General features: G+C 42.6%; 1 protein-coding gene across 5 annotated transcripts in view; it reads right to left on the reverse strand.

The window, feature by feature from the left end:
• Positions 1 to 20913, reverse strand: part of DNAJC5 (DnaJ heat shock protein family (Hsp40) member C5) — a 39957-nt gene that overhangs the window by 3881 nt on the left and 15163 nt on the right. For 2 of the 5 annotated variants that reach the window (XM_063459466.1, XM_063459462.1), the window contains exons 2-4: positions 13161 to 13294; positions 2062 to 2177; positions 1701 to 1914 (exon numbers count right to left, since the gene is read on the reverse strand). In XM_063459466.1, coding sequence (XP_063315536.1) covers positions 1701 to 1914; positions 2062 to 2168 — 321 coding nt within the window. In that variant the 5' untranslated portion in view covers positions 2169 to 2177; positions 13161 to 13294. Of the gene's footprint in view, positions 1 to 1700; positions 1915 to 2061; positions 2178 to 13160; positions 13295 to 14135; positions 14251 to 20913 lie in introns of those variants that run through there. The other 3 variants (XM_063459464.1, XM_063459465.1, XM_063459463.1) reach the window with 3 other exon arrangements.

Genomic DNA, 20913 nt, shown 5'->3' on the forward strand with positions numbered 1-20913 from the left:
TTCAATATGCATCTACAATATGAAACTCCAAATACCCATCTGTATTCACCGATTTAACACACATATACATCCCTGCCTTTACACTGTAGGTACTATAATAATTTCATCTAATTTAAGTGGTTATAGTGCCTGGAGTCCTCTGGCGCGGTCTCTCAATTCGGTGTTAAATCAATTTCGATCAGTTTAAAACTAAATAAGGCCGCCTACAGCCCACACCCTACTGGAGATTATACACTTCATTCTAGTCAATTATTTATACCAGAAATGGGCACTGTGATAGGCTGAATGTGGTCATCGGATAATCTAAGCCAATCACAGCCATTCATTGCTGCTCAGGCAAAGACTTCATTAGCTTAAGTAGCACAGGCGGTTAAAATAAGTTTAACGCTGTACGGAAGGACAGCGCCAGGGGACTGCAGTCACTTTAAAACCCTTTCATACTTGCATCTTCAGCTATATATACACGACTGTGCACATTTCCCAGCTACTGCAATGTACCTACAGCTAAAGTGCCCGTATGTTACCCACTATGTTTTCCAGCCATATATTACACCAAAATCAATACATTTCACAGTCATCGGTATATGGATCCCACAGTCATCTCTAGCTCAAACATTCTATACACTATGTATCAATATACCACCTTGCACGCATACAGCACTCCAACCAATGCATTCCAGAACTACAATACACATTAAATTCAGTTATAAAACTGCACATCAATGTAAAAATACCTCAATTATTCACTACACCATAACACAGCACACAGTTATCTGTGGTACCCCAATATATATTCCCACAACAGAGAGTACCCTAATAAATATACAGCATTCCAGTATATCCAATTAATATATATATAGCAGGTATACCCAGCACCGTTCTACCCACACCAACATGACTTACCTTTGGCTTCTCCTGGCAGCAGAATATTGATGAGACTATCATGTACCATATCTGCATACCAGCTTTTCCACCAACTTTCATTAAAGGGACAGTATAGTCACCTGAACAACTTTAGCTTAATGAAGCAGTTTTGGTGTATAGAACATGCCCCTGCAGCCTCACTGCTCAATCCTCTGCCATTTAGGAGTTAAATCCCTTTGTTTATGAACCCTAGTCACACCTCCCTGCATGTGACTTGCACAGCCTTCCATAAACACTTCCTGTAAAGAGAGCCCTATTTAGGCTTTCTTTATTGCAAGTTCTGTTTAATTAAGATGTTCTTATCCCCTGCTATGTTAATAGCTTGCTAGACCCTGCAAGAACCTCCTGTATGTGATTAAAGTTCAATTTTGAGATTGAGATACAATTATTTAAGGTAAATTACATCTGTTTGAAAGTGAAACCAGTTTTTTTTTCCATGCAGGCTTTGTCAATCATGGCCAGGGGAGGTGTGGCTAGGGCTGCATAAACAGTAACAAAGTGATTTAACTCCTAAATGACAGTGAATTGAGCAGTGAAATTGCAGGGGAATGATCTATACACTAAAACTGCTTTATTTAGCTAAAGTAATTTAGGTGACTATAGTGTTCCTTTAAATACCCATAGTATCCCTTTCTTAATCACTGTCACAATTCTCCAAAAACTACATACAGCAGGTGCACACACCTACAACTGCAATCTCCTCCCAGAACCCACAGTATCCCCCTCTCAGATCCTACAGCACTAACACCAAGTGTCCTCCTGGCACCCATCCTCACCTTGGCCCACCAACTGGACAGCACAAAGTATGTGTTGACGTTCTCCTCTCCGAACTGCTCGGCCACGTACAGGCCCAGGGATCCGTACTTGTCATAAATATTCCTTTTCGTGGCATCTGTCAGAATTCCGTGGGCGTTGTTGATCTCCTTGAATTTTTCAGATGCCTCAGGATTATCGGGGTTCTTGTCGGGGTGATACTTTAACGCCAACTTCCTGCGTGTACAAGGGATTGTGGGAGAAGGGATGCTCATTGGAGACGTATCTACTGTCCTGGGCAGAACATTTACTGAACCACGCCCTACTACATACTAGAAGGGGGGGGGGGGGCACAGGACAGGCAAAGGGCCCTTTACAACTCACCGGTAACATCTTTTGATGTCATCGGACGTGGCATTCTTGTCCAACCCCAACACGGTGTATAAAGACTCCCCAGAGGTAGAGAGAGAGCGCTGCCGCTGGTCCGCCATTTTGATTCGCTGGGTGGAACAAAAGAGAAAAAAACATGGGTTTATACACAGGAGAGTATGGAAAATATTAAGTAACAAAATAAGGTAAAAAATCTGTTCAGTTTGTTTTTGTGCATGTATAATTTGCAAGAAACCAGAAAATTCATTGCATCTTCTACCCAGGGGACTGCTTCGTAGTGTGTCTGCACAGACACAGCCCTATTGAAAATAAAACGGACATCTGGCTTTTCCAGCTTTGAGAAAAACCGACAGGACCAAGGTAAGAGTCAAACTAGACTAAAAATAATTTGCCGATACTGCTGGGACAGTGACCGGGCACCACTAGCTCTAGAATCACTACAGGTGACTTTAAAGGGACACTATAGGCACTCTGACCACTTCAGCTCATTCAAGTGGTCTGGGTGCACTGTCCCTAATGCAGTTCGTACTGCAATGTAAAACAGAGTTCCAGAGAGAGGGGGTGGGGGGAGGGGGCACAATAGTGCCAGGAATACAGCTTTGTATTCCTGGCACTATAGTATCCCTTTATTAATGGCTGCCGTGACACTAAACCGGTCCAAAACCAAAACCAAACCATAAAAGATTTACTGAGCATCATGGGAAAGTTAAATTACAGTTCAAAGCAATATAATACGAAAACTGCGTATCTGATCTTAAACTCCCACTACCCCTGGGCAGCAGCAATGGCTACAGTATTCATCAGCCCAAATACATAGAACAGGTAACTCTTTTTGGCTTCTGTTCCATATAATTTATGGAGCATGAAAAAATGAGCAATTTTATACACGTCAGTAGTTCTCTTTGTTAGTATGTTTACACAAATATTACCTTAATATTATACACCCAATATCATGGCAGAATATAAGGCTGGACAGGAGGGGGGCAGGCAGAGTATGAGGCTGGACAGGAGGGGGGCAGGCAGAGTATGAGGCTGGACAGGAGGGGGGCAGGCAGAGTATGAGGCTGGACAGGAGGGGGGCTGTCGGAAGGGAGGCTGGACAGGAGGGGGGCTGTGTCCAGGGGGGGCTGTCGGAACGGATGCTGGACAGGGGGGGGGGGCTGTCGAAATGGAGGCTGGACAGGGGGGGGTGCTGTGTCCAGGGGGGCTGTCGGAAGGGATGCTGGACAGGAGGGGGGCTGTCGGAAGGGATGCTGTCCAGGAAGGAGAACAGAAACAGGAAATGAATGGGGTCAGGCAGAGATCTAGTGATGGAGGTAGGGTGTCTATATAGGAGGCCAAAAAGCTAAATTGTTGCATAATTGAGTGCAGGGTGAAAGAAGTTGATGAATAGTAAGATGTCACTGACAGCAGTAGTAGGATAGCATGCAGGCCCTGGGCGTCATGTCACCCATAGAACCCTCATACCGGAATTGTAAATCCTTTAGGAGTACTTGCTAATACAACCCCCCACCATCTGCCGCTCTGTGTGCAGCCTGGCGGCAAGATCAGCGATCGGCTCCACAAGAGCAATCTAATGGTAAAATGCAATCAGAGGGTTAATTCTACAAAGCACTGGTAATGAGCATGCAACACCGCACAGCACTGGCCAACATCATAACAAAACACACCGACTAATTAGGTTCAGAAAAATACAACACCGTAACCTGGAAAAACACATTTTAACAATTTCCCGGCTGTTACAAGTAAATCAAAAGAAGCCTCGGAACAGAATCAAAGCATGATAATTCACACCTAACAGAGAAGATACCTAGGTCACAGCTATGTATCTGATTAGAGAAGAGGCATAATGTTCATGTTGATCTATGTGAGTAGTTCAGGTGAGGGCTGCGCTCTGTTGTAGAGAGTGCACTTGCAACACCATGTGTGTTTTACAATACATGCATGCAGTTCAGTGTGTGCAGGCCTCTTAGAGAATCATGTAGTGTTTTATACTTATATGTAGTTGTGCGCGTGAATGTGTTAATGCTGTGTTTTATAACGTGTGTATGTAAGAATGTTTGAGAATGTGTGTGTTCGCTCCTCATACTGTATATTACACTATATTTGTGAAATCAGGGTGTGCGTATTCTACACAGTGTGCTTTATTTAAGACGTATACAGTTATGTGGGCACATGCATGCGACTAGCACTGTATCTGCTTACGAAGTGTTGTGCCAGACATGTTCTATAAACGCATACAGGTAATGATCATAGACAAGCACAGCATAGAAGAGTATTCACCCAGAGAAAATGACCATCTATATTTAACTTAAATATAGATTTTCTTCCAAAACATAACAAGCAGACCCAATAAGGCCCTATTACAGAGAACGCGTAGCCACACTCCCTGCGCAAACCTATGTTAGCGAGATGTGAACAAATTAGTGTTCCATGCTGTATTTAGAACATGCACATATAGCTCTGTGTGTACATGTATACTAGTCATTGGTGCTGAATTTTTTAACATACATGTATATTCAGTTCTGCGTGTGCATGATCAAAATGTGTGAGCCTGGCCTTGATTTTTGCGGGTGCGCGCATATTGTGTTCTGCGAGCTACTTCACAGGACGGTAAACGGCTAATGCATTACAGGTAGTGAAGAATTAAATAACACTAGGATTAAAGGTCTTATCCTTTAACCCCATGAGGAAGCTGCAGAGCTCCGGGAAGGTCAGCAAACACCGGGCTCCATATAACAGAGGACAGGGATATGAATACAAGAGAAACGTACTATTTAAATTGACTTTCAGAATGATTGGGGGGGGGGGGTGTGGAGGGTGAAAGGGAGATATAGGTTAAACAGACAGACAGATACACGCACAGTGGATATGCTCATGATCGCTTATTAAGTGTTCCGTGTGTGAAACAGGGGATTATAGTGGAGCTTGGGCTAAGCTAGGAAGCATGTCTCCAGTATGGGGGCATGCGAGGAGCTGCTTCAAGCCGTGGGGGGTTGGAAGAGGGATCACAGTATTGCTGGGAGGAAAAGCCTGACCCTAGGATGGACGTATGGCCTCCCAGGCTGTAAAAACTAGTTTCTCGATTCAATACAAATAATGTTTGAGTACATCTCAGATCAGCAATTTAATGAACTTGGGTACTCTGAGTTTAAATGATACTGGTTTAATCGTGCTGTAGAAACAAGACAAAAAGGGAAATTGGATTAAAAAAAATTATATATATATATAGTCTGAACTAGAAGATTAACACGATTACAGTGAATGTAAACTATTTAATGGATCACTAACATTAGAGATGAGACGTTTTTCAAGACAAAACCAAACCGAACAACATAACATTTAATCGTTTAAAGAAAGTCAGAGGCGTTCTGTGTCAGACAACGCTAAATATTTAATTTCTACATCTGGCTGCAAACTAATTATGACCGTCCTTATTTGCTTGTTTTATCATTGTTAAACAAACATGCCTTAAAAAAAAATATATATATATATATATAATCACTTTAAAAAATAATAAAAAAAAAAAAAAAATACAAAATGCTTAACACACACACAAATATATAAATTTGCAAATAGTACCAGGCTAATTAGCTCATTAAAACCATATATTTTTTGTGGATAATAAAAATGCACAGGGATGTAGTCATATCATGTAGACATACTGATTCAAACGGCATCTTACAAGCTTCGGATCCACTAATCTTAACGTTGGCGGCTGGGAATAATGCACACAAACGACAGAATGACAATGTTGGCTTAATAAAAAAATATAAGAATTATGTAAAATAAAAAAAATTAAAAAAGTGACTTTCTAGAAACAGGAAACATGACTCAATACTTTTACACGTTTGCGTTCAGGAATAGTGGAGCCAGTCCCCCAAGACACCCTCTCCCTCCCCCCAAGGGAATCGACTTAATAATAAAATCAATTGTGCAGCGAAGAGAATCTCTTGGGAAAGGGTGAGGGGTTCAGAGACGCTGTGCAGCACGGGATGACATCTAAATGGCAGGCAGGAGGTTAATTTGTGTTTGTCAATCCTAACCCAATAGGACAGTCTGGTGTGTCTATAGCTTTTGTATTTTTTTTTTAAGTCTTGGAGCTTAGAATTCTTTTCCCACCTGCCAGTCCTCGCTAAATCTATTTAGTGTCAGTTTCCTATACAGGTGCTGCTGCACCCAGTGTGATGAAAGGTGCTAACCGTCTCATGGAAATTTTAGCGAGAGAGAGTGTGTGTGTGTTGTGTTAACAGGCCAGGATACATTAAAGCAGGACATGGTTTTCATCCCAAACAGTGATAGTCATATATTGCAAACGTTTAAAGCACAACTATCCAAATGATTTTCAATATAATCCTATAATCAAGTATTTAAGGAATTGGGTTTGATTTTCAATGAAATATATGAAATATGAATAAGAGAAGAAAAGAAAAATGTGTCCCAAGCATTAGTATGGGGACAGGATCCTTATTAATTTTATAGCGCTAGCGGATTCAGCAGCGCTGTACAATGATCTTTCAGCCATATACAAGCACCTTGGGGTCAGACAGTTTTTCATTCACCCTCAATATATAAACAAATCTCAATAAATATTGTTTCTGTACAGTGTTTATGATGGGAGCAAATGATGTATTTGTGACAATATAACCCAGTACTACACTAGGCTGCATGTAACAAACACTAAGTTATGGGGATAATCAATATTGATATGTTGTACATACATACAGTCATCTTTTTGAGAAGAAATAAAAAAAATAAAGTGAACACTTATTTACTTTGATGGCCCACACAGATCAAGATGACAACCGGCGCAGGACTCCCAGCCCACACCTCTCTAAAAGTATTATAATCACTTAGGTTTTCCTTCCACGCTGTTTCCTTGCCCTACCAGACATTGTGTAGCTGAATCGGTTGACCAGCTACCAACAGGGACTTGTACGAGTCTCTTTCAGGCACAGTGCGCTCGACCAGGAGTTACCAAGAAACCGAATGGAACGGTGTATCGGACAGCGAGGTGCTGCGATCTGGTTAACATTTACCTGGTTAGCACTCGGTCCCAAAACCAAACAGGGCGCAATTTGTAAGTGGGATCCAAGGACACCAAGGGCTAGAGAGAGCTCCCTGTATCGAAGCTACAAGAAGCCAGCAACTATGACTGGGTCTTTTCATCCAACTCAGCACCAGATTGGAGAAGAGTTGCGGCCTGGTCAAACTTCCCCTAATGATCGCTCAGGCTAGACATCTCCAATCTAGGAGCTATTTGAAAAGTTTGCCTCTCACAAAGAGAGCTTTCTAGGGAAGATGTGTTTCGGGGATACGGTTGTAAGGTGCCCTAGTGTTTGGCAGTTAATTAAATTATCTGGTAGTGATTGAGTTATATCCCAGACACCAAGGCACCGTGGTTGGGGATGTATTGTATGCTGACCCCCTGTTGGGGACATATGCATATAAATAAACGTGTTGCCCCCACAATTATTTTCCTGCTTTTACCCTACATCAAGCCTCGGCTGATGATTGGAGACACTCCTATAATCACTCTAAACATTCAGCATCACGGAAAGGGAATACTTGGCGAAAAAATACTCAGGCTGAGTATAGGAGCCCCGCCAAACTTGCAATCTATGTCACTCAATGACAAAGTGACAGAGCTGGCCCTGGATCAAGTTAACTCACGATACAGGACCACAAATGTAAATTAACCCCTTGGTCACACAGAGGTGGGCATGCTGTGCCATTATTAACCCCATGTGAGTATGTTATATTGTCAGCCTTCTTGACTGTACAGACCACTGACAGAGTTAATTGTGGCCGGAGACACCACCCTGGTGTATTTGCACAATGGGAAGGGGTGCATCGAGTGAAACTGTGATCAGAGCACATGACCGCAAACACTGCATGTTTTTCTTTTATTTCACCCCATGACAGATTGCAAAATCCTGTAACTTACAGTAAGACTAAAATAAATCTGACAGGGCGTGGAGTCCACAGAGAATCAACAAAATAAAAAATTAACACAACAAATAAACGAGAGCAGAGGTCAATCCAAGTGAAAGGAACAGGTTTGGGAACTATTGTTTCCAGGATTTAATAGGGGAAGGTTTTGGCTAGTACCACACCGGCCCATAACGGGACAGATTCTAATTGCCAATAAAAGGTAGACTGGTTATCATTCATATGTAATGGTCTAAGGGTGGTCTGGGGGTCCTCCGGATGAGAACGAAGCCAGGCTCAATGGGGTGGTTATAGAGGCAGATAGTGTTCAATTAACTGAATAAAAATAATTATTCTGTAATTTCATTTTAGTTGTTGATTTGTGCAAACCGTACAAGTGACATGGGGTTCTCGTGATAGTCCACCTCCTGATCCAATACATCTACCTGATGCTCCTGCCCAGCCACAGCCTGGTTATTTACAACACTGACAAAAGGACTTTGACAGTCAAATCATGCATAGTAGATGTACTGGGAGGGCCGCCCATACAGGTGTAACTATAGACTGGAAGCTGGTTTGAGCAGGGTCCTCTTCAACCTATCGTTCCTGTAAGTTTTCTTGTAATTGTCCTATTTATAGTTAAATCCCCCCTCTCATAATATTGTAAAGTGCTACGGAATCTGTTGGCGCTATATAAATGGCAATAATAATAATGGAGAACAGGCCTGGAGACAGACACACACACACTGTCCCCAGGGCATTACTGGCTAGTTTTGGGGGAGGGGACACTGAAGTACCAAAAGGCAATATAGTGTCTGTACCTTTCATGGCCAGAGGTAAGAAGCAGAGAGGGGGATATTGGCCTTAAATATAAATAAAAACATGCCCCTTTCTCACTGCACACTGCATCCCTGTGGGAGGACTTGAGGGCCCTGTTACTGGGAATGCAATTCTGTTTTGTTATGTACAAACCGGAAAATCCAGCAGATCTAACAGGTTTAAATTCCTCTGCTACGTTCTTCGGCTAAAAAAGTGATGTCTGCGCCTTGTGATACTATGGAATTTATCATCTATTGTAAACTAGCTTAGTATGCATTGTAAGCTCAAGTACACATTAGCGTAATTGTAACTGGATTTCTGTCATTCTTTCATTGGGTACAGCAAGATAACACCAACACACAACCGTTCTACAATATCAAGTATCCCAGGCAGAGTAGGAAGCCGATCCAAAGGGAGGTCAGTCCACAGTGGTACAGGGAGCAACTCCACAAGCCCCAAATAAGCAAAAATGCCCTCCAAGGGATAAGGAACTCCCAATAAATTATTCTACATAAAATTTAAAGCTGCGCTTGTAAATTTCCTGTGACCGACTCTTTTGCGCATGCACACCAAACAGCCATAGGCGTCTTTTGTGCATGTCGTGAGAAGATGTTTGTCTCTATAATAATGAGAAATGGCAAAATGTAAGCTTTCAATGCTCAATCTGACTACGCTTGCCAATTTCAGAGAAGTTGAAAGTGGAAATGTACAGTAATCAACTAGTTACTGTTCTCCAAATTTCACTCCAAGTGCGAGCATTTGCCCAGCATTTTAAAGCTGTCAATGTGTACATTTATATGATCTGAAACAAAATCTAAAAAGATCACAAATGCACTAGAATACTCTGTCTATTCAGGTCCTTGAAGAGCACCGTTAAGATAGTCTCACTTGTGTCCTGTCCTTCATAATATCATGCTGTCACTTATATGGTTCACAATGTATTCCTGGGCAAGGCTTAAAAAAAAAAAAAAAAAGTCTCTACAATGAAGGATCCGAGATTTATATGCCATGTAAACCACAGAGCAGCCTTGATGTTGGGCAAGAGAAAAGGGTGGTTCTAACTTTTTATCTTCCAACAGGGCGATAAATGTTGAGCACCAAGTCCCATTTCTCTGTCTCCATGACAACAAGGAACATTGGAATTATCAAGTCCCGTTTCTGACTATTATCGCACTATAGTCCTGTGAATAATATCCTAGCCAGAGATGTAAAGCTCACAGGTGAATTCTGAAGCGCTCTCTCTCGTTATCCTCAAATGTTCCCTCAAAACCCATCTTAAAATAGAATTACTGTAATAATTCAACTGAGCCCATGTTTCATATGTTCATGAAAAACACCTGACCTGATGGCTAACTTTAAGCTGTGCCGAGCGTCTCACCAGCCCCGTTGGCCTTTCGATTGAAAGCCTACAGGCCAAGCTATCAAGATGTATTCTGTTTTAGATTGTTACTCAGCAATAAAGCCTGAAAAAGACCTCTAACGACTCCAAATCCTTTGCGTTCACCCTTTCACACATCTGTCTCTGCTGCTTTACAAAGGGAAGGTGCTAAGCCCAATTTGAAGCTCTTCTCAATTGCACCGCTTAGAGGAAAAAATTATTCCACTCTTAAATGCAAAGTGACAGTCGGATTCCTGCTTTGATGAACAAGCTGTCAATACCCTGCATATTTAAATATCGCTTTAAAGAAAGACCATAAAAATCTCCAGAGAGAAACATTTCCACGTCTTTTTCTTTCTTACTGTAAAGAGCCTGTTCCTCTGCTGTACTGTATGGTAAATACTGCAGATTACCAGAAAACTGCTTGGATTGTCTCTGCGTATATCAGTACAATGTATCTCTAGATTTGTCTCACCAAGCTTTGTTATTCCCTTATAAATACATTTTACAAAAAAATATGTTTCTCTGCAGTAGAACAGTCATATTATATAAAGGATAAGCTTTTTAACAAACTGTACTACTATATATTGGGGCTGATGTGTATTGTAGTCCTTGCTGCTACTAAGCGCAGGACTTCTCTTTTTGTATATGTATTTACTTTGTATCACACAGCCTGGTTACAATGCTGCTGCCCATCCCATGTGTTCCCTAATAAGTTAATAGGTATAGGGGTGTATATAAAAAATACCCCTTTCTGTCTCATTAGAGATGCCAGAAGCTCAAGGAAGCAGGCTGAAGGGTCAGTGTTAGGACCTGCTTAGGGGGGTCTGCCTTGACGTTGGCAGGCGGGCATTCCCTCCAATGGCCATTGGAGCAACTAAATGACCTCCATTTGTCTAAATATACATAGGGATTAAGGAGAAAGCGCAAGTAACATTTTCTTTTCTTTGGTTTTAACAAACTGTGCCTTGATATAATACAATATTTCTTTCACAAGGAACTAGGTGGGAAATGTATCAGATTAATTTTTTCAAAAAGGGGAAAATACGGTCATAGCTTCATAATCCCCGCATGCACGGTCTGAAACCAGAACCAGAACCGAGGTAATCTATGTGTGCCGTACTGTAGGTGCCTGAGACGGAACATTTCAAACAAACTCTGGTCCACCTGCAGTGTAGTTTTTGCTGACTGCAGGATTCCTCTGATACGTCATCGATAGATAGAAGTAGTAAATTCTCAATCTGCCCAGATCCAGGCAGAAGAGGACATGCTCTAATGACCAGAAAGAGATGGCTATGATGCTGTAATGCATATCATTGATTACATCAATAACGAGGGGCACTCAATGGTATTGCTTCTGTGGATGGACTGCAAATACCCATGACTTATGTCATATACAGACTAAAAAGGGCAGAAGATGATGTGACATGTTCTCAATAAATATACAACAAAACAATGGGGATACACGATTTTGCACCGCTCTAAGTCTAGGAGAAGCACACACCCATTGCTGCAATCACTAGTTCAGAATTGTTTTTTTTTCCTCCCTTTTCGAATCAAAGACATTTTGTTTTTTCTGATTATTAGAATCTGCAAATTATGTTTATTAAAAGGATACTTTAAGCACGAAAACAACTTTAGTTTAATAAAGCAGTTTTGCTGTATAGATCTTGCCCTTGCAGTCTCACTGCTCAATTCTCTGCCATTTAGGAGTTAAAGGGATACTATGGGTACCAAATCAACATTAGTTTAATAAATCCGTTTTAGTGTATAGATAACACCACTGCAGTATCACTGCTCAATTCTCTGCCATCTAGGCATTAAATCACTTTTGTTTCTGTCCATGCACCCCCAGCCACAAACCCTGTGGGTGTAACTTTTATTTTCAATCAGCTGTTAACTTCCTAAAAGGGATTTTGTTTCCTGCTTAGTAAATTGCACTTTACTCACACTCAGTAGTCTCCTGCAGGGTACAGAAGACTTTAACAGAGCAGGAGATTAGAAATTCTAAATTAAACAAATTGTGCAATCAAGGAAGTTTAAATATTAGATGTCTCTTTACATGAAGTGTATAGGAAGGATGTGCAAGTCACATGTGCCTAGGGCTGCATAAAAAAAAAATTATTCTGCAGGGGCATGATCTATAAACCAAAACGGCTTCATCAAGCTAAAGTTGATTTGGTGCCTACAGTGTTTATTATTATTACTTTATTATTTATATAGCGCCATCAGACTCCGTAGCGCTGTACAATGGGTCATTTAAATCACTTGTTTCTGTTTGTGCAGCCCAAGCCACACCTCCCCTAGCCGCATGAAAGATAATGGTCTCAGTTTTTAATCAGTTCTGGCAGCACAGTGTGTTTACTGCTATGCTAATTTAACTTTTATCACACACAGGAGAGGTTATAGAAGGCTATTAACAGAAAAGGAGATAAGAAATTCTATTTTATACACACTGTGCAGTATGGGATCCAAAAAAGATAGACTTTTTTCCTAGGATGCATGCAAGGAGGCTGTGTTGGTCTCAGTGAGGATAGTCGTGTCTAGGCCGGTATAGACAAAGTGATTTAATTCCTAAATGGCAAAGTATTGAGCAGTCAGGCTGCAGGCCATGATCTATACTCCAAAACCACTTAATTAAGCTAAAGATGTTTTACTGCTTAACGTCATAAAGCAAAGCAAGTTACCGGACAACTTATCGCGTAACTTGCAAAACTGCAACTCAATCACATTTTACCAAAATCTCTGGCGTGAGTCTAGAGCTGAGGCCAGAAAATATGGTGCTTTGTTACATCACATTCTAACTGTGTATGACAAAGTACAAAAGGAGTGACAGGTTGACAATTTGTGAAATGAGAAGCAATATTGCCAACTCTTACAAAAATTGTGAGTATTTACACTGCCATTGATACAACTAGAGCACAGATTTAACACAGGCCAATGTGTAAATATTCTGTAGACATACCGTATATTGGTGGGAAAATCAAACTATTCCGCAGGGTGTTTATGAGCTGTGACTAGAACACACCATTCAGAATCCTACAGGAAGATTCTACACCTGACGGTAGCGAGATCCTACATCAACAATCAGCTACGAATCTACGGAAAAAGATAAAGAGATATTTCGTATTCCTGGATGCCAGAGCTTATTCACCGACTGATTCCGGCAAGAAATTTAGAAACAGCAAGTGAAATATTGCTAGCATTACAACAAATTAGCTCATTATTGCCATCGCCAGTTACCTTCAGTGGAAAAAAATGGGAGAAATTATTCAGTGTAAAAACACAGGGGGTCCTAAAAACAATAAATCTGTGTCTCACAGCAAAAGTCTTGATTTCCTTTAAATTCAATTACAGAGCTCAGTCCAGCAGGCAAGCACATGTAATTGAGTAACGAACAGGTCAGACATTTTTATAAATCAGACCTGGATTATATAGAAAAATGTTCCGGTAAACTGACAAAGTTAGGGCAGTGACCATCAACGGTGTGGAAAGGACCCAGATGCATTTTGAGGAAACCCATTCAGAAAGATTTTTTCAATAAAAAGATACCTTCCATTCTAAACCTCAGAATGCTTCGCTCCAACTGTACATTGTAGAAGTGTGTACAAATTATAACATAATAAGCATACAGATACATGGCCAAATTTCTCATCGGTAATCCCACAAAACTATATAAAATTCCATGCTAATATATTTACTACTGTAACCGTGTAGCAATAATGTTACAGGTAAATGCATTTTCATTTAACATTACATTCCAAGCACCATAACCACTACAGTGCTTACCTCTACTGAGCTAAGCACCGCAGTGCAGGGCCAGCTCACTTGCAGAAGAGAATCAGCTGATCACTCACAGCCAATGAGTCAAGCCCTGCGCCAAAGCTTAGCGTTTTAGCTCAGTGAAGAGAGGTACCGGCTGCAGAGTTTGACAACTTACATCAACGAGGCATCAGGGTACTCTGGTAGCTGGAATGGTTATAGTGCTTGGAGTTACATAGTTACATAGCTCAAAAGAGACTTGCGTCCATCAAGTTCAGCCTTCTTCACATATGCTTTTGCTGTTGACCCATAAGAAGGCAAAAAAACCTAGTCTGAAACGCTTCCAATTTTGAAACAAACTAGGGAAAAATTCCTTCTTGACCCCAAAATAGCAGTCAGATATCTCCTTGGATCAAGCAGCTATTTCCCCACTAATTAGAAATTATATCCCTGTATGTTATGTTTTTGCAAGTATTTATCCAATTTCAGTTTAAACATCTGTATAGACTCTGACAAAACTACCTCTTCAGGCAAAGAATTCCATATCCTTATTGCTCTTACTGTAAAAAAAACTTTTCTTTGCCTTAGATGAAATCTCCTTTCTTCCAGCCTAAATGTGTGACCTCGTGTCCTATGTATAGCCCTGTTTATGAATAGATTTCCAGCTAAAGTTTTGTACTGGCACCGAATCTATTTAGATAATGTTATCATATCCCCTCTCAGGCGCCGTTTTTCCAAACTAAAAGATAATTAAATTTTTTCATCTTTCTTCATAACTAAAATGCTCCATTCCTTTTATCAATTTTGTAGATCGTCTCTGCACTTTTTCTAGTTCCATGATATCCTTCTTTAGAACAGGTGCCCAAAATTGCACAGCACATTCAAGATGTGGTCTCTGAAAAGGCAGTGTTTACAGTGAAAGAAAACAGGGACATGTAACAGACACCAGAACAACTACATTAAAGGGACACTATAGTCACCTGAATAACTACAGCTTAATGTATTTGTTCAGGTGAGATCTATAGCTCCCTGCAGGCAATCTAATATAAACACTGTATTTTCAGAGAAAATACAGTGTTTACATTAATTGATCGGAATACCTCCAGTGGCCATCACTCAGACGGCCACCAGAGGGACTTCCTATCATGTGTGCACGCCTTCTCTCTCCAGCCTGTCAGCAGAGGAGGGGGGCGGGCAAAGACCGCGAGCTGAGCTGTCAGTCAGCTCAGCTCGCGGTAGTGCGCTCAGGACCTCAGAGGGCGGCATGAATGCCGCCCTCTGAAGTATGTGCGCATGTGCGGCGAAGCCGCGCATGCGCACAAGGGAGCAATGACGCTTCCAAGTGGAAGCGTCTGATTGCTCCCTGCTCGCGCCCGCCTATTTCGTCATTCACAAGGCTCCCGGCGCTGGAACGAGGTGAGTAAAATACTCTGCCTGGAGAGTCCCTTTAAGCTGTAGTGGTTCAGGTGACTATAGTGTACCTTTAAGGAAATGTATTTTTGCTGTTTGAAAATAAAGCTTTGGTTTAAAAAAAAAAAAAAAGTCTCCTAACTTTTTTAGCTGGCTCCAATATTCAAAGCAAAATTGTCAAGCCCTGTCAAAAACTACAGCTCACATCAGCGTTCCTTGTATTTAAAGCGCCATTTATAAAGTATTCTCAGTTTTCCGGTCACTGGATTTGCAGCAGTTATCGAGCAATCTCTGAGAAATCAGATGGCAGTAGTTTATCTCCTCTACTTTTTTGGACTAGATTCAATAATATAATAACAATGGAAGTCAAATCCCACTGGAAGTATGCCCTTATAATCCTACAAGAAGCCTTACAATCAAAACTTTTTTTTTTTTTTTTTATTCTTTATTTTTGCCTCACTCCACGCGGGAGTATGCAACAGATGATATTCCTGGAACAAAGTTATACCATAATACAAGCAGCCTCTCTCTGTGTAACACACTGCCATACATATAGCTATACCCAGCCTCTCTCTGTGTAACACACTGCCATACATATAGCTATACCCCAGCCTCTCTCTGTGTAACACACTGCCATACATATAGCTATACCCCAGCCTCTCTGTGTGTAACACACTGCCATACATATAGCTATCCCCAGCCTCTCTCTGTATAACACACTGCCATACATATAGCTATACCCCAGCCTCTCTCTGTGTAACACACTGCCATACATATAGCTATCCCCAGCCTCTCTCTGTGTAACACACTGCCATACATATAGCTATCCCCAGCCTCTCTCTGTATAACACACTGCCATACATATAGCTATACCCCAGCCTCTCTCTGTGTAACACACTGCCATACATATAGCTATCCCCAGCCTCTCTCTGTATAACACACTGCCATACATATAGCTATCCCCAGCCTCTCTCTGTATAACACACTGCCATACATATAGCTATACCCCAGCCTCTCTCTGTGTAACACACTGCCATACATATAGCTATCCCCAGCCTCTCTCTGTGTAACACACTGCCATACATATAGCTATCCCCAGCCTCTCTCTGTGTAACACACTGCCATACATATAGCTATCCCCAGCCTCTCTCTGTGTAACACACTGCCATACATATAGCTATCCCCAGCCTCTCTCTGTGTAACACACTGCCATACATATAGCTATCCAAGCCTCTCTCTGTGTAACACACTGCCATACATATAGCTATCCCCAGCCTCTCTCTGTGTAACACACTGCCATACATATAGCTATCCCCAGCCTCTCTCTGTGTAACACACTGCCATACATATAGCTATCCCCAGCCTCTCTCTGTGTAACACACTGCCATACATATAGCTATACCCCAGCCTCTCTCTGTGTAACACACTGCCATACATATAGCTATCCCGAGCCTCTCTCTGTATAACACACTGCCATACATATAGCTACCCCCAGCCTCTCTCTGTATAACACACTGCCATACATATAGCTGTACCCCAGCCTCTCTCTGTGTAACACACTGCCATACATATAGCTATCCCCAGCCTCTCTCTGTGTAACACACTGCCATACATATAGCTACCCCCAGCCTCTCTCTGTGTAACACACTGCCATACATATAGCTATCCCCAGCCTCTCTCTGTGTAACACACTGCCATACATATAGCTATCCCCAGCCTCTCTCTGTGTAACACACTGCCATACATATAGCTATCCCCAGCCTCTCTCTGTGTAACACACTGCCATACATATAGCTATCCCCAGCCTCTCTCTGTGTAACACACTGCCATACATATAGCTATCCCCAGCCTCTCTCTGTGTAACACACTGCCATACATATCGCTATCCCCAGCCTCTCTCTGTATAACACACTGCCATACATATAGCTATCCCCAGCCTCTCTCTGTATAACACACTGCCATACATATAGCTATCCCCAGCCTCTCTCTGTGTAACACACTGCCATACATATAGCTATCCCCAGCCTCTCTCTGTGTAACACACTGCCATACATATCGCTATCCCCAGCCTCTCTCTGTGTAACACACTGCCATACATATAGCTATACCCGGCCTCTCTCTGTGTAACACACTGCCATACATATAGCTATACCCGGCCTCTCTCTGTGTAACACACTGCCATACATATAGCTATACCCGGCCTCTCTCTGTGTAACACACTGCCATACATATAGCTATCCCCAGCCTCTCTCTGTGTAACACACTGCCATACATATAGCTATCCCCAGCCTCTCTCTGTGTAACACACTGCCATACATATAGCTATCCCCAGCCTCTCTCTGTGTAACACACTGCCATACATATAGCTATCCCCAGCCTCTCTCTGTGTAACACACTGCCATACATATAGCTATCCCCAGCCTCTCTCTGTGTAACACACTGCCATACATATAGCTATACCCGGCCTCTCTCTGTGTAACACACTGCCATACATATAGCTATCCCCAGCCTCTCTCTGTGTAACACACTGCCATACATATAGCTATACCCGGCCTCTCTCTGTGTAACACACTGCCATACATATAGCTATACCCGGCCTCTCTCTGTGTAACACACTGCCATACATATAGCTATCCCCAGCCTCTCTCTGTATAACACACTGCCATACATATAGCTATACCCCAGCCTCTCTCTGTGTAACACACTGCCATACATATAGCTATCCCCAGCCTCTCTCTGTGTAACACACTGCCATACATATAGCTATACCCGGCCTCTCTCTGTGTAACACACTGCCATACATATAGCTATACCCCAGCCTCTCTCTGTGTAACACACTGCCATACATATAGCTATCCCCAGCCTCTCTCTGTGTAACACACTGCCATACATATAGCTATACCCGGCCTCTCTCTGTGTAACACACTGCCATACATATAGCTATACCCGGCCTCTCTCTGTGTAACACACTGCCATACATATAGCTATACCCGGCCTCTCTCTGTGTAACACACTGCCATACATATAGCTATACCCGGCCTCTCTCTGTGTAACACACTGCCATACATATAGCTATCCCCAGCCTCTCTCTGTGTAACACACTGCCATACATATAGCTATACCCGGCCTCTCTCTGTGTAACACACTGCCATACATATAGCTATCCCCGGCCTCTCTCTGTGTAACACACTGCCATACATATAGCTATCCCCGGCCTCTCTCTGTGTAACACACTGCCATACATATAGCTATCCCCAGCCTCTCTCTGTGTAACACACTGCCATACATATAGCTATACCCGGCCTCTCTCTGTGTAACACACTGCCATACATATAGCTATCCCCAGCCTCTCTCTGTATAACACACTGCCATACATATAGCTATCCCCAGCCTCTCTCTATGTAACACACTGCCATACATATAGCTATCCCCAGCCTCTCTCTGTGTAACACACTGTCATACATATAGCTATCCCCAGCCTCTCTCTGTGTAACACACTGCCATACATATAGCTATCCCCGGCCTCTCTCTGTGTAACACACTGCCATACATATAGCTATCCCCAGCCTCTCTCTGTGTAACACACTGCCATACATATAGCTATCCCCAGCCTCTCTCTGTGTAACACACTGCCATACATATAGCTATCCCAGGCCTCTCTCTGTGTAACACACTGCCATACATATAGCTATCCCCGGCCTCTCTCTGTGTAACACACTGCCATACATATAGCTATCCCCGGCCTCTCTCTGTGTAACACACTGCCATACATATAGTTATCCCCAGCCTCTCTCTGTGTAACACACTGCCATACATATAGCTATACCCGGCCTCTCTCTGTGTAACACACTGCCATACATATAGCTATCCCCAGCCTCTCTCTGTATAACACACTGCCATACATATAGCTATCCCCAGCCTCTCTCTATGTAACACACTGCCATACATATAGCTATCCCCAGCCTCTCTCTGTGTAACACACTGCCATACATATAGCTATCCCCAGCCTCTCTCTGTATAACACACTGCCATACATATAGCTATCCCCAGCCTCTCTCTGTGTAACACACTGCCATACATATAGCTATACCCAGCCTCTCTCTGTGTAACACACTGCCATACATATAGCTATCCCCAGCCTCTCTCTGTGTAACACACTGCCATACATATAGCTATCCCCAGCCTCTCTCTGTGTAACACACTGCCATACATATAGCTATCCCCAGCCTCTCTGTGTAACACACTGCCATACATATAGCTATCCCCAGCCTCTATCTGTGTAACACACTGCCATACATATAGCTATCCCCAGCCTCTCTCTGTGTAACACACTGCCATACATATAGCTATCCCCAGCCTCTCTCTGTGTAACACACTGCCATACATATAGCTATACCCCAGCCTCTCTCTGTGTAACACACTGCCATACATATAGCTATCCCCAGCCTCTCTCTGTGTAACACACTGCCATACATATAGCTATCCCCAGCCTCTCTCTGTATAACACACTGCCATACATATAGCTATCCCCAGCCTCTCTCTGTGTAACACACTGCCATACATATAGCTATCCCCAGCCTCTCTCTGTGTAACACACTGCCATACATATAGCTATCCCCAGCCTCTCTCTGTGTAACACACTGCCATACATATAGCTATCCCCAGCCTCTCTCTGTGTAACACACTGCCATACATATAGCTATCCCCAGCCTCTCTGTGTGTAACACACTGCCATACATATAGCTATCCCCAGCCTCTCTCTATGTAACACACTGCCATACATATAGCTATCCCCAGCCTCTCTCTGTGTAACACACTGCCATACATATAGCTATACCCAGCCTCTCTCTGTGTAACACACTGCCATACATATAGCTATCCCCAGCCTCTCTCTGTGTAACACACTGCCATACATATAGTGTGATGTAATTCCAGTAAAATACAAGTTTAGCAGGCTAAGATTGCCACAAGGCATATGTATGTATATGTGTTTGTAGTATCAGTTAGTTAATTACACGTAGCTAAGATACTGTTATCACTGTACTGACCAGGTGCAGGAATGTAAGAACTGGAATTACGCGTCCCTCTCCTTTGTATCAGATGAGCCACGTGGTTAGACCGGATGGATGAGTTTAGACTCTATTTATTAAATAGGTTAAGGGTATGTGTGGGTGTAGTTAATTGTGGGAGGAGCTACAGTGCTATATAAGGAATGTACTCTATGTATTCAGTACTCAGACTTTGCTGTATTTTGGTGACGCTAGTCCCTCTGAGTCCCGATCGGTGATCCAATAAAGAATCTCTTCCTTCCTGAAGAAACCTGTGTCCATCTCTCTGTGCTTGGCTTCCGTCAGTTTCTCCGGTATCATTTGGTGCATTGGCCGGGAAGCTCATCGTTCAACGGTAGCTGAGAGGCAGAGGCGTGAGACGGTCTATCTTTGCCCACGTTCTCTACGGCTGCACCCCTGAACTTCTGCGTGGACCTCCCTTCGTCTCGGCGCCACTGGTCTGTTGTCCAGGAGATCATCGGCCTCTACGTGAGAAGT

The sequence above is a fragment of the Pelobates fuscus genome, chromosome 6, assembly GCF_036172605.1.
Source record: "Pelobates fuscus isolate aPelFus1 chromosome 6, aPelFus1.pri, whole genome shotgun sequence".
Taxonomy (NCBI): Eukaryota; Metazoa; Chordata; class Amphibia; order Anura; family Pelobatidae; genus Pelobates; species Pelobates fuscus.